The sequence below is a fragment of the Melanaphis sacchari genome, unplaced genomic scaffold (genome assembly GCF_002803265.2).
Source record: "Melanaphis sacchari strain LSU unplaced genomic scaffold, SCAv2.0 Contig8_pilon_pilon, whole genome shotgun sequence".
Taxonomy (NCBI): Eukaryota; Metazoa; Arthropoda; class Insecta; order Hemiptera; family Aphididae; genus Melanaphis; species Melanaphis sacchari.
Window position 1 is genome coordinate 4,165,754 of NW_020271635.1, and position 13,878 is coordinate 4,179,631.

Genomic DNA, 13,878 nt, shown 5'->3' on the forward strand with positions numbered 1-13,878 from the left:
GTCTCTTTCTCTCTCGATTTTTCAGTCATAATACTTGAAGTACACTTTACAGTGTTTACCTACCAGGTTTGGTTGTATGTATGGCACTCATCATTCACCACTTTTATACGTTCAAACAAACGTGCGTTTATAGTCTTTTTATGAGTTTCGATCTTTCTTTTGTTTAATTCACGACACCACTTTGATGTGATAATGCAAACGAAAATTTCCATAGCTAATTAGATTGTTCTAAGAGCATTGACGATAAAAATTGAAGTTTATCAACCGTTAAAAGTTTAAAACGGCTTATCGTATTGCGTAAACTAAATTAAATATCGCATTATGAACACAATCTAAAACGCTGTTCGATAAATTTTTAACAATAATTTATGCGATAGACATACTACAATTTTTTGTACCTATTTTCGATGACATAATTATTACTGCACGTGCAAGATACAATTTATACTATTCAAATCGCCAATTGTACATTATGTTCAATTATAATAAAAAATCATTGTATATAATGTTCAATCATAACCATAGACTGCTGCAAGTGTCTTGACGACAATGATACTAAAAAGTATTTTTGACTTATGTATTAGAATCGTTAATATTATTATACGAAGTGTCTAAGTATACGTGTTATTCAAAATAAACGTAATAGCCATTCAAAATGATTTGTATGTGTTTACTTTCACGTCATTTTTCTATTGGTGTTAACTAATGTTTATTGATTATGATTTCTTCAACAACTATATATTTTATTGCATGTAAATTGTATTCATAATTTAGAAAATAAAAAACTGACACTCCTCAAATAAAAAATAAATATTTTATTAAAATTTTTTAAGTATGATCGAATAAATATTATACATTATTTAGTATACAATATTTATTTAACTCGCCCAAGTCAAATTATTATTGAAATATAGGTCACATAATTAAGACTATTCTATTGAAATTATAGCTCAATACATTGCATTGGTTGGTACGGTCAGTTAAAAAATGTAAATATTATTTAAAGCTACTTTAAAAGATACGTTATAAAAATCATGATATAATTATCATATGCCACATACTATAGTTGTAATTTATTATGTTTAATGCTTTATTTTTACTGGAATCCTAAATTATGGTATAATAATTTAATATTTACATATGTAATTTTATGTTTATAAAAAATAGCTAGTAATTAAAAGATAAGAATAAATTAGATATGAATTCATCAAATATCAATTGATAATAAAGAGACATGTTTATCATACGGGTTTTATACACACATGTTGTTGTTTTTGTATAATTTTAAAGTAAATAAAAAATATATTATCACCACCTATAGTTTGTAGGTTAATAATTAAGGTCCTAACTCCTAATCTTTTGAAAATAACTGTTATTTAAAACAGCGTCTTAACACAAATTACACGATAAAAAGGACATATTGTATTAGTGCAATGCTCATTATGTATTTGTATATCGTATTTAATAATTTATATTTATTTCTCATTAGTTGGGTGTATAAGCTGACGATGAGTATGCAAATAGTTGTCTTCAAATAAGAATCTTAATATTTTTTTTCTTTTTACTTTCTGAGATGTTATCGTTCGTTAGTGTTGTCTGTGTCTCCACGCACTCTGTGAAACAACACATCAAAAACCTGGTGGTCACCGCTATGAACCGGTTGTCGAATATAGTAAAAGTACTATTTCTTGTGAATTTAAATTTACACGTCACGCGTGCGGGGAAATTCAACGATAAGTTAGTGAAATTAGATATAAATGAGCTAAAGAAAGAGGATATTTAATTTAAATTTTAATTAATACTATTGGTATCGTAGAAGTAATTGTGAAAATTCTGTTATATATAAAAAAAAAAAAAACTAAACAAAAAATCGAAGTCGATATTGTTTTTCAGTTACGGTTCAGTTAGTTCAAGGGTTAATTGACCAGTTAACAGCTTAAACGAAATGATTTAATAAAAATAAATCAAAATAATAATAATTTTTTTATTATACATTTTTTTCCTACATGTTAAATGAAATATTTTGTTAACAATAATAGCATTTTAGCGCAATAAATTAAAACAGCACATTTATTATTATTATTTTATTCATAGCACAATGAGATTAGACACTTAATGATAAACAAACAAAATAATATTTTATTAATTTAACGAACAATAAGTATTTTTTAAAGAATCTTATTTTTGTACTAATTTGTTATGATGCAACAATCATCCCACGGGCAAAGACACAACAGCGGTTGTCAGGTATTTTGAATGAATTTTATTTTCTAAACCCTTAAAAGTGCGATGATTTGCTACGATTTAGAATTTTTCAACCTTTATTCGTTTAGAAACAATGATAATATTATAGCCATTTGTTGCACCGAAGTTGATGAGTAATATTTTCTCACAGTATTCTGGAGGATATCGATCAACTAACCGTAAATGATAACCGGTAGGTAATAAACGGCTTTGTGGGAAAAATGTATGACCACTATTTGTATAATTGACAGCCTGCAAATTGACGTGCATGGGATTCCTGTGTGATGACTTATTATTGTTAGGACGTCAGATTAATACAGTGTGCACAAGCGTGCGTTTGTGTATTTTGAAGAAAGAAACTGAGAGGAACAAATAAGTATTATGAACGATGGGTATAATATGACTACGTTAATAACAAGTATGCACGGTTAATTTTTTAACGGAGAAAAAAATGTACAAAAGAAAAACAATCACTAGTTCTCATACATATGGCATTTTTTTTTTTTTTTATAGAACTAAAATTTAAATTTTTAAGTTTCATAGATATGAGCACAATAATAAGCTACGTACACGTTTTAATAGTGTACTTTTACTGTAGTAAATCAAAAATTACAGAAATTCTAATATTTGTTTTGAGTATTAATAATTTAATCGGCGAGTGTACAAAACTGAAACTTCATACTAATAAAAACAACTCAATTTACTTTCAAAACAAGAGCGAAAATTGTATTTGCATAATAACTCGCGATATAGAAATAAAATGCATAAATTCTATTTATATCTCATTCTTAATTTATCCAAATTAGTAATGTATACATACTATTATAATGTTGGATTTTCACTATAAAGTGCTTAGTGTAATAATATATTTTTATAAAACAAAAATATTTAAGTATATTTTTGTTCGAATTAAAAAAGCTTTGAGATAAAGTTAATAAAGAATTGCTTGTCAAAAACTGTTAATAATTCATATATTTAGGTTTTTATAAAAGTTGCATAGAATAATTCATAATTTATGACTTTTAACGATAAATAGAATTATGTTTTTCAAGTTTGAAAGGAAATTATTTCAAATTAATCGAAGTTATAACATTATTACACGCAAACATTGTTGATATAAGTTTAGTATACTATGGTTTTATTATGCTGATTTGTAAAATATTTGATAAGCAAAGAAATTAACTTGTAGTGCAAAAGTGTTGGAAAATATAAACCTGATGTGATCCAATAAGGAGGGTAAGGCTTGTTGACGTTAATAAAACCATGTTGTGTGCATATACATACCCACGAGATGGGCAATGCACTTCAATCGTCGAGGTCGTTACCAAACTAGAATTTAGGGTGGATTTTTTTTACGTGGTTTCGCAAGACGTCAAATTTTGTAAAGAGCTCTTGATACGATATTGAAGCGATTAAACCGAAACGGGTATTATGTGCACACCGAAGGGTGAAGGATAAAAAGGATCAAGTCGGCTCAAGAGAAAAAAAATAGAAGATTTCATCACCATCGAGTAACAGCTAGATGCTGCAGAGGAGGGATGGACGCCATTGAAGTTTTCTAGTCCCCAGCACGTAACCTTTTGCAATACAACTTTTTTTCTTTTTTAAGTGCCCTTTCGCGTACAATACACTTATACGAGTTTGTAGGTACATTTATAATATTCAGAAAATCGAATAAATTTTCTATGCATATAGAACACATTAATGTGTTTATTTAATTTAAGAATATTATTTTGGTAAACAGTAAGTATAAATACTTTTAATTAATATACAAAACGTAAGAGTAAAGTAAACAATTGAAAATCTTGTATAAAATATATTTTTTTAAAGGTATTGAAATACGCGTTTCGTTATATTAATGTCCTTATTAATGTTGCTTATTCTAAACAAAGATTATAAACATGCATTATTTTTTGGCACTGATAAAATTTTTGATAGCATATCATACATACATAACTGAATTTTAAACGATAATTGTTGTATACAAATTTGTATTATATACCTAAATATTTTAAATTCTAAAATACTATTTATACTGCGTTTTTATCAAACAGCAAAGAATTGAATAATTATATTTTTTAGTATTATTTTAATACATTTTAATTTAATTTCTAAATGATGATTAAACGTTAACCAAACATCAACGGAAAGAATACAAACAATGTAACAAATTTACATAAAATAATTTAATGATTAACTTTATAATTAGCACTACTATAGTTTTATTAAATTAGTTAAATATTTTTATTTTTTTTTTTTTTAAGAGAATATCAGCTAAAAGATAATACAAAGTGTCATATAAGTAGATAAGGTAAGTATGATAAATGAAAATGATTCAAAATAGAAATATTTATTTCTGATTTTAAATGTTTTTCTCTATATTCAATGCATATCAAATTAATAATATATACCTACTAGTATAATTTTATTATTAATATTTGATTTAGTTGTTGAATTTATATTTCAATAATTAAAATTTGAATTAATTTAATCGAGTTATACTTATGGTGTTTAACAAAAATAAATTATCATTAGTTTAGTTTAAATAGTAAAAAAAATAAATTTATAGCAAGGAAATTTTTATAATGTTATTTAAATTGAAAATAATTATTAAAATTATTTTTCATAAACTTATTTTAATAAATATTGAAAATTGGGTGGTTCTTCATAAGTGAAAATATACCTATCAGTATGTCAAGAGAAAAGTAATTTATACTGCCTGGTTTCGTTAAATAACTTTTGAGAAAACATGAAAATTCCAATTTCCTTTTTTTTTTTTTGTCAGGGTTAATGTGTTGATGGGATTTTCTTTAACATATTTAATTTCCATCGTCGAATATAGAATAACGAATTGAAAACTTTTTCCAACCAAACCATTGACTTTATCGTTTCGGTGCAATCGCAAGGGTTTCAAAATTGCGTTTCGTTCAAATTGAGCTCGAGTAACAACGTTTAAACATGGGATTTCTTTCATTTACCTCTCCATTTATGAACGACCAAACAGGAATACGAGTACATCAATGTAGTTTACACCGTAGTGGGTCACAGCAGTGTGGTTTTGGTTCAGGTATATAACGTGTAAATGGACCATTCATGTACCGGCATTGTACAATGGGTCGGTAAATTTACAAGAAAATCGGAATTTCTACCGACATTCCGACGCTTAATCGGCCTATCTAGGGCTTATGCGTAACGGATTTGAAAACCAGCAATTGGCATGGGTGGATAGTCATAGGGTTTATTGCGGTCAGTACATTAGGACACTTGAGTTCATTCGCAGAGAGGAATAGTATAACTTTATTACAATTTTCAAAACTTTCAATAAATCGACATGCATAAAAAATTTAAAAGAAAGAGTAAATATTAATAGTTAACAAACATTTTACATTTTAAGTGATTTAGAAATTTTAATTATAAAATGTATACCTAGTCAAAAACTTTATTGTTAATAGAGTAGTATTAAAATTGTATATATTTATATTTAAATCTTAATCAATTTATAAAAATTTCTAAATAATAAAAATTTTTATATTAGATGTTTTCAAATATTTAAGTGTTTATAAATTATGTTTTAAAAAAAGTATTTTGTAAACATTAAAAAATTTAAATCTAATTTAAACTTGTAAGTTGTAAATATAATAATTCCACTCTAAACAAAATTTCTAAGCTTTATTTGAATTATCTTGAAAATGACTTAAACTTAACATAAAACCTTTAATGGAAAATAAAGCATTTAATAAAATATGAAGTACCGATAAATATTTTTGAAATTAAAGTTCAATTGCCTTTTTCTTTTTTTCTTTTTTATCATTGATATAATGCTATATCGGTTGATGAAATGATTATACGAAAATTATAATAACGGTTGGCAGCTTATTTGTCAATATTTATAGTACATAGAACGATTATTCGTAACCCCATTATTTTGTACAAGTTGGTTCACAAAATTCATGACGCTAAATCGATGCGATGAGTGCTCCTTTTATGCGACACAGGTACATATAAAATAGGAATATATAACATGATATTGAAATTTCCTTTGAGTTTTATGGGTCGTTAATTTATTATTCATAGTCGTAAATTGCTGATGAACAAGTTTAATAAAAATAAATCGCAACGCTTTAGCTTTCAATAAGTTCTTGAATAGTCATATACATTTTCTAATTTTTTATTTATGTACTTAAGTTAATTATAAATAATTATTACGTATATATTATATAATGCTAATTGTATTAATAATATTTCCAATATAGTAGGTATGTTCTGCATAAATACTAAAGAAAATCTATTATTAGCTATTTATTTGTTTTGTAGAATATGTTTTCAAATCGAAATTTTTAAGATATATTTACATTTTAAATAAAAAAAAAAAAAATGGTAAATCATATAACAAGATTAACTCGTTGTCTAAATTATGTGTGATACCTGACTAGGAAAGGAAAATATCCCAGAAAATATTAAGCATTAATGAGATGAAATTCGGTAAGTGTTTACCGTGTACTAATGGATATTAAGTACATTTTTTAACGATGCAGCTCTGATAAGCACTAAATACATTTTATAATTCAAAGACTTTGAACCAAAACTTATCAATCATAATTTTAATAATTTGATTGTCCCCTTTTGCAATGGTAAAATTCAATGTTTTAAATTTGAATTATAACTAGAAATATAACTAGCTAATTAATATTGCAAGGAAATGGAAGGATTTATGATTGGATACATTCATAGTAAAAAAGCTTATTTGACTGTATACGAACTACCGACACTATTTAGGTTAAGTACACTATCTATCAAAATATTTCATACTATGAACGTGACCTTCCAACATTTTTACAAGTTTACATATATTATTAAATATAAGATGTATCTCATATGTTTGAGATATTTTTATTTTTTTGAACATTTTAAGAGCAATATATTTTTTAAGATACCATCTGAATCACGTGTTTTACTTTTTCGTTCACACTGTTTTGTTAACTTATTGCATTCTACATTATTATTTTTTTTTTACGACAAAATTTTTATTTGTCAGAGGACAAAAATAATTTTTCAGAACTTTTCACATACTTTTATACCAGCAATTAATAAATGTAATTTTTTAATAAATAATAATATGCGTTTTACACAATATTAAAATGTTTTTACCTTGTTAATTGATAGCCTACTCTATTTATTATTTATTATTATTAATTTAAAGACTTGAGTACTTTACTTTTTGTTATAGATTTCATTATTTCAAAACTATTTATTTTTTTTTTATAATTATTGATAAACTATTTTAGACAAAAATGTATTTTTAAGCACTCTAAGTTATAATTCTATTTGAATTATTTTAAATTTAGATAAACATTTATTTATAGATGATTTCAATTATTGTTTACAGTATTTTAAGTATTCCTGCTTAACAGTTAACATAAGTAACAGGTATTATAATACAATTTGATTTTTTCGTGAACTTACACACTTTTATCTAAATAATTATTTTGATCACAGTTATTAACTAATTTTTATATTATGCCATTCTCTACAAAATTTTTCACATTAAATTAAGACATCGGAATATTTTATTTTTTTCTTACATGATAATATTATGTTGATACACTAATTATGATTTTTAATTATGAAGTAAATTTTTTATTAAAAATGACAACGGAATAATACTAAACTTTATTTTTTAAATATTTTCTGTTTGTTAGTTTTTTGTAAAGCAAATTTCTATTCTACAACGTAGAATTTTGAATACAAATCTAGCGATAAGCTGATTTTCGTTGACCTACGACTTTCGTTAAAATTTAAAATGTAAAATTAATTATTTTATTAATATTTAACATTAAGACACCATGGATTATATTATTACTAAAGTGCACTGTTAAAATATAATGTTATAAGATATTTCTGTTTACTTTATTTTGATGTAAAATTTAGTTTATATTTACAAAACCAAAGTCTAAAAATTAATTTCATGTTTACATATTAAAGAGTAAAATATAATATTAATGATTTTCATAAATATCACTTAGATCAGTAAATATTTTAAAAGACATATATGGGTCGTACATATATATGAATCAAAAACATTTAATATAAAAAAAAATATTATTAAGTGTATTTAATTATTATCATTAAAATAGATTCATCAATAATCCAACGATATTTAACATTTAATATCTTTAAAAAAGTAATGAGAACAAAGTAAAGAAAATAAATTATATTTAAAAGAAAATATAAATGCCTCAAGCGGCTAAACAGGGAAAATAAATGGAAAAAATACCGTTTAAAATTTAAGACGTCATCACAAAGATTAGCCAACAAACGTATTGTGTAAATAGCCGCTGGACATTTATACAATAACATTTTTTTATTAAAAAAAAATAACTTTTTGCATTCTTTAGCTATTTTGTAAGCATTAAACACAATGAAACTGTTAATTTAATTTCAAATATGAACTATAATAATTTACAGTATTTTAATCGATAAATCGATCGTGAATGAATCTAAGAAAATAAAGATATTTATATAATATGAGCATTTAAATATATATTATAATAGTATTTTTTATCATATATTATTATAATAGTTTCTCAAATAGTATTATATTTTGTCGAAATACATTTCTTTAGCTTTCAGATAATCACGTTTCACGCATTGGAAAAATCGGAAACTCGGGTTTTGTTTATATGCATCCGTAATCTATTCAGTAATACCCACGATACCTTCTTGTATTTAATCAAACGGAGTGGGCGTATAATTATATATAAAAAAACGATTAAGAATATGATTGAATTTCAGACGTCAAAATATACATTCAAATTAAAAATATTATAAATACTTTTCGTTACCAGTTAGGTAATATCAATAAAATATTTACAACTCGGAATATATCATACATTAATTAAATAATAGTTAACAGTATTTCTATAGATATATGCAGATTTTGCATTACGATTACATTAGAATATAAACATAATACATAATATTTACGGATTGCATAGGTTTATCTTTAAGGAAAAAAACCTTTCTACGTATAAATTAGTCCATTTTTTCAAGTGCATTTTAAATTTTGAAAGAAAACCACTGAGTTCAATTCGATTCTATATATTGATTATTAACTTTTAAATAACCGGTATAGGCAGTATTAAAAAATTCGCCAGGATGCAAAAAACTGATTAAAAATATAAGATATACAGTATACACTTATAATATAATATATCTGTGCAAAGAATTTTCTCGTGTTGAAAGTATGTTACCATAATCAATTAAGACAGTTTCATGTTTTCAAGTGTACATATTACAATAAAAATTATTAGATGTAAGGGGTGGAGAGTCTTGATTGTATTTATTTATTTTACAAAAATACTTAAAATAAATTCTTTATTATTTATTGTCAATTAAATATTAGCACTAACATCGAGATCCAACTTAAACGTTATTTGATAATATTATCAAATTATACAGTGCTTTGCCTATACAGTAGTAGATACTCTCATTTACACAAAACATTTAGTGAAAAAGCTGACAAAACGATCATGCGATTATCATAGTATACGAATATCGGTGGATAGACGATCATAGACGATGGCAACTAACCTATCATTGAGCCGGGGCGGGGGCGGCATAAAAGAGACGGTGGACATTTGCTGGAGTTCCATGACCGTGGCTCTGTCACCGCCGCCGTTGACGCCAAAGGCCGAAGACGAAGCGGACTGCTTTTTCGTCGCCCCGTACAGCTGCCGGTAATATTTTTCCTGATCTCCATACATCCAACACACTTTCCACCACTGGCGGCACATCAACACGTTCGACGACGGCGTCTTGTTGGCGGTGGCGGTTACGGACGACGTCGACGAGACCGTCGCGGCGGCGGTGGCGGTAGTCATCGTCACTTCGCGGTAAACCGAAACGCCCATCGCGCGCGAAAAACGGAATAACCCGGCCGAGAATTCACAAGTTCGCGGCAAACGGACAACACAATTCTTTTGACAATAATCGCAAAATCGTGCGCACAAGAACGAGCGCGCGCACTAAACGCATCAGAAACGGCGAAGACGAATCGATGGCGAGACAACCCGTTGCTGCGTTCTGCAGGCTACCGGTCGGATTCGGACACTGGTCCGCCTCGCCACCACCGAGAACGGTCGCCGTCGCTGCCGACGACGACGATTGCCTCGCAATCACCTCCGCGCCGCCCGCCTCTTCCGCGGCCGGTCTCGAGCCGCACACGGTTCGCCGTCGGAGTGGTGTTGGTAGAGGGGTGGGAGAAACACCGGCGGCGAGTCGGCCTGCGATCGTCGTATCCTTTTTCCTTACGAGACTACCTATGTTGCGTTATTATATAGGTTGTATGGTTCGACTGCAGTAAAATTAGACGGTCCGTTTTATATAATATGCGCGTGTAGGTACCAGAGCGCGTGTGCGTGTGGGTCGCGCGTGTTAAAATAATATTATAACGTTATATTATTATATTGTGTAGTAGTGTGGTGCGGGAGACTCCTCGGGGCTAAATGAGAGAATATTCAGGTATTTTTTCTCCTTTTTTTTTTTTTTTTTTTTTTTTTTTTTTTTTTTCGTTTTCATCCTTTTTACCAGCGACGACGGATTTCGTACAGCAACAACAACAACAACAACAACATGCGGTCTAACTTGCAGTGTGTAATACACAAAACCACGCGAACGCACTGCATCGAACAGGTATACCCGCGAGTATATTAAATCTATAGATATTTGTTTAAGTTTTAAACAGGCCAAACCCAATTACATAAATTAGATAATAGAAATTATCAACGTTCATAGACAGTAATACGATTACAGTAAACAATATGAATCAAAAATTAAACAAAAAAAAAAAAACTACTTACAGCATTACCAAGATGTATATGATATTACAATAAATTTTAAATAAGTCAACGTTTGATGAAAAAATCGATTTTTAATTGATTAATTAATTTCATCAATATACAAATGTTATAAAATGAATAATTGTTTGTATAATTAGTTTCTTCATTGATTAGATAAAATGTATTATTAGATCAAAAACTAAGAGTATGGAAGGAAAACCGATTTTTAAAATTCAGGACATAATAATGACAACGAAAAGTGTAAACAGAAAGTGTGAATTTAATCGCAAATGATGTTTCAAGATTTCGAGGTTTAGAATAGATAAAAATATAAAGTATACAAAGAATGTGGTTCCTTGAATAAGAAACATTTAATGAGAGGAGGAATTGTAAGTATTATTGTTAATTTTTTTCTAACTTATACATTTAATACTTGATAGGTTAGGAGACCATCTTCACAATAATAGAATATACCTACCAAATTGGTTTATAATATGATATAGCTATTGGGGTTGGAAAAAATACATACACACTGTAATAATATTATAGAGCCACAGCCCACAGAGTACCTTCCATGTTCAACATGTACTCCTATATACCTTTTATATAAGATCGTGTGTCGGGCTCCGAGGGATGGTGGGACGTGAATCGGGATGGCATGTGCGGGGGGTATTTTTTTTTTTAGAACGTTGGCGCAGGGTTTCTCAAAATATACGCTATATGTATGATATTATACAGTTTAATATTGTACCTATTGTTAGACAGTGTTCGATGACACCGTGTAATAAGTAATAACAACGCAGCCGTGCCCGGCACGTTCCACGTTGAATTTCTCGGGCGAGACGTTCCGGTAATAATTCGACGTGATAACACAAAATCGACCATCCGCCGTTCATAATTCGGCCAAATTAACTGACTCGGCATAATTGGAATGCCGTCTTAACAAGTCGTAATGTCATTTCAATTACAGAGACGACGTGAGATTCCGGTGACGACGAAGACGGCTTGTGCATCACGGCTATTTTACAAAGGAGATTTTCGTCAGAGACGTGACAAATATCTCATTACGAAAATATGTTCTACCTAAAATGCGTCTGCTGCATTATAATATTCAGTGTGATGTAATTAACGTTTGGTATAACGGCATGCAAGGATTTATACGACTGCGTTGTTAGTAATAATTATTATACACACAATTTCTTCCTATTAAACCATCAATGATATTTTGATGTATAGGTAAATTCTGAAAAAAGTATTAACAAAATAATTTATTATTTCCTAATGGTGTCATATTATTTTGATACCTACACAAATAATAATAAAACACCAATGTCAATATTTATACTATATAATATGATCTACGAGAATAGGTACTTAATATTATAAATTTGTTTGATTGGGATAGAATTTACAATTATTGATACAAGATAGTATTGGATGGCTCACTCATGAAATTCGTTATGGCCCACGAAAATCAAATAATTTTGTATTCATATAGATTGGGTTGCAATTGCTTACAAAAATAGAACCAAACTGGTATAGACTATAGACTAAGGAAATTTATTTATTCAAGTTGTCATAGAGTGTATACTGAGGGTAGTCTGCGGGGTATATCCTTTAGGATGTCAATTAATAATATTTTTTGGTAAAATAAATTTGATCCCTATTTTAAATTTTAATTAATAAATCTAATGTAACTTGCATATTTGTTTAAATTTACCAAACATTAACTATAATTTATAGGTATAACTGATTCGTTCATTTACATCAGCGTGCGTATGAGATGGTTTGCGGCTAGAATGTCGATTTATTCTTTGCAGTGAACTTTTTTTGTTTTTAATGACTTAAGATAGCTATAATATTATATTGCTTATAAAGAATAGAATAAAAACATTTAACTATGTTTCTACTCTATCCAAAACTAAGTCATTAACATTTTTAATAGAACTGACCTCAAATAGTTTTATTTTTTTCCATGTTAATGGTCAAAACATTTATGCAACTGTTTCAATGATAAAATGTATTGTTAAAAATAATGCGTCAAAAAATATTTGAAATGCGATTTTTTTTAATTTACTTTAATATAATAGTAGCCAATAAATATATTACTATATTAGGTTTTAATACGAACGTATAATAATAATATTTAAAATAACTTAGGTATATTTATTATTGTATAAAATAAAATAATAACTGTTAACGTTTGATGTATAAATATGTAAATAAATAAAGATGTGAATAAATATGTCAGTTATAAAATATTATAAGCTATCTTACATGTCCTTAGCTTAGAAGTGTGACAACTATATAATTATAATGGGCACCATCATAAGTTATTGATGTCTACATAATATACTTTTGCATGCTAATAAAGATAATTGAAGTATATAAATAAAACTATCTAGAGTCTACCATTATAATAAATCTGTAGCAAAATATACATGCATTACCTTTACAATTTTGAATTTTTTTCTTTGTTTTTAGATACTTACTTGAATATGAATAATTTGATATCTAAAGGGATAAACTACTTAGAGCAATACTTATTACTAGTCTTATTTTAAGACTCGCAAGGTTTAACAAAACTAAAATAATTTGCATACATAAATTAATATGTATGTTGATACATATATTTATAGTACATTGTACTTTATGTATGTTTTTAAATTATTTATTCGATCAATAAAAATAATTATAAATTATTCATACCCATAAATATTTTTATAGTATTTAAATATTCATATCTATATACCTAATAATAATTTTATTACCAATAAGTAGTAACATACATTTTAAT

General features: G+C 27.5%; 1 protein-coding gene across 1 annotated transcript in view; it reads right to left on the reverse strand.

Annotated features, from left to right (window-relative positions):
• LOC112602695 (protein prickle-like) overlaps nt 1-10,383 on the reverse strand; it is a gene marked incomplete at its 3' end in the record, with an annotated part of 71,447 nt that extends 61,064 nt beyond the window's left edge. Inside the window, 1 exon segment of the mRNA XM_025350908.1 lies at nt 9,835-10,383. Within this exon segment, the coding sequence (XP_025206693.1) occupies nt 9,835-10,154 (320 nt within the window).
• Between the last annotated feature and the right edge of the window lie 3,495 nt (nt 10,384-13,878).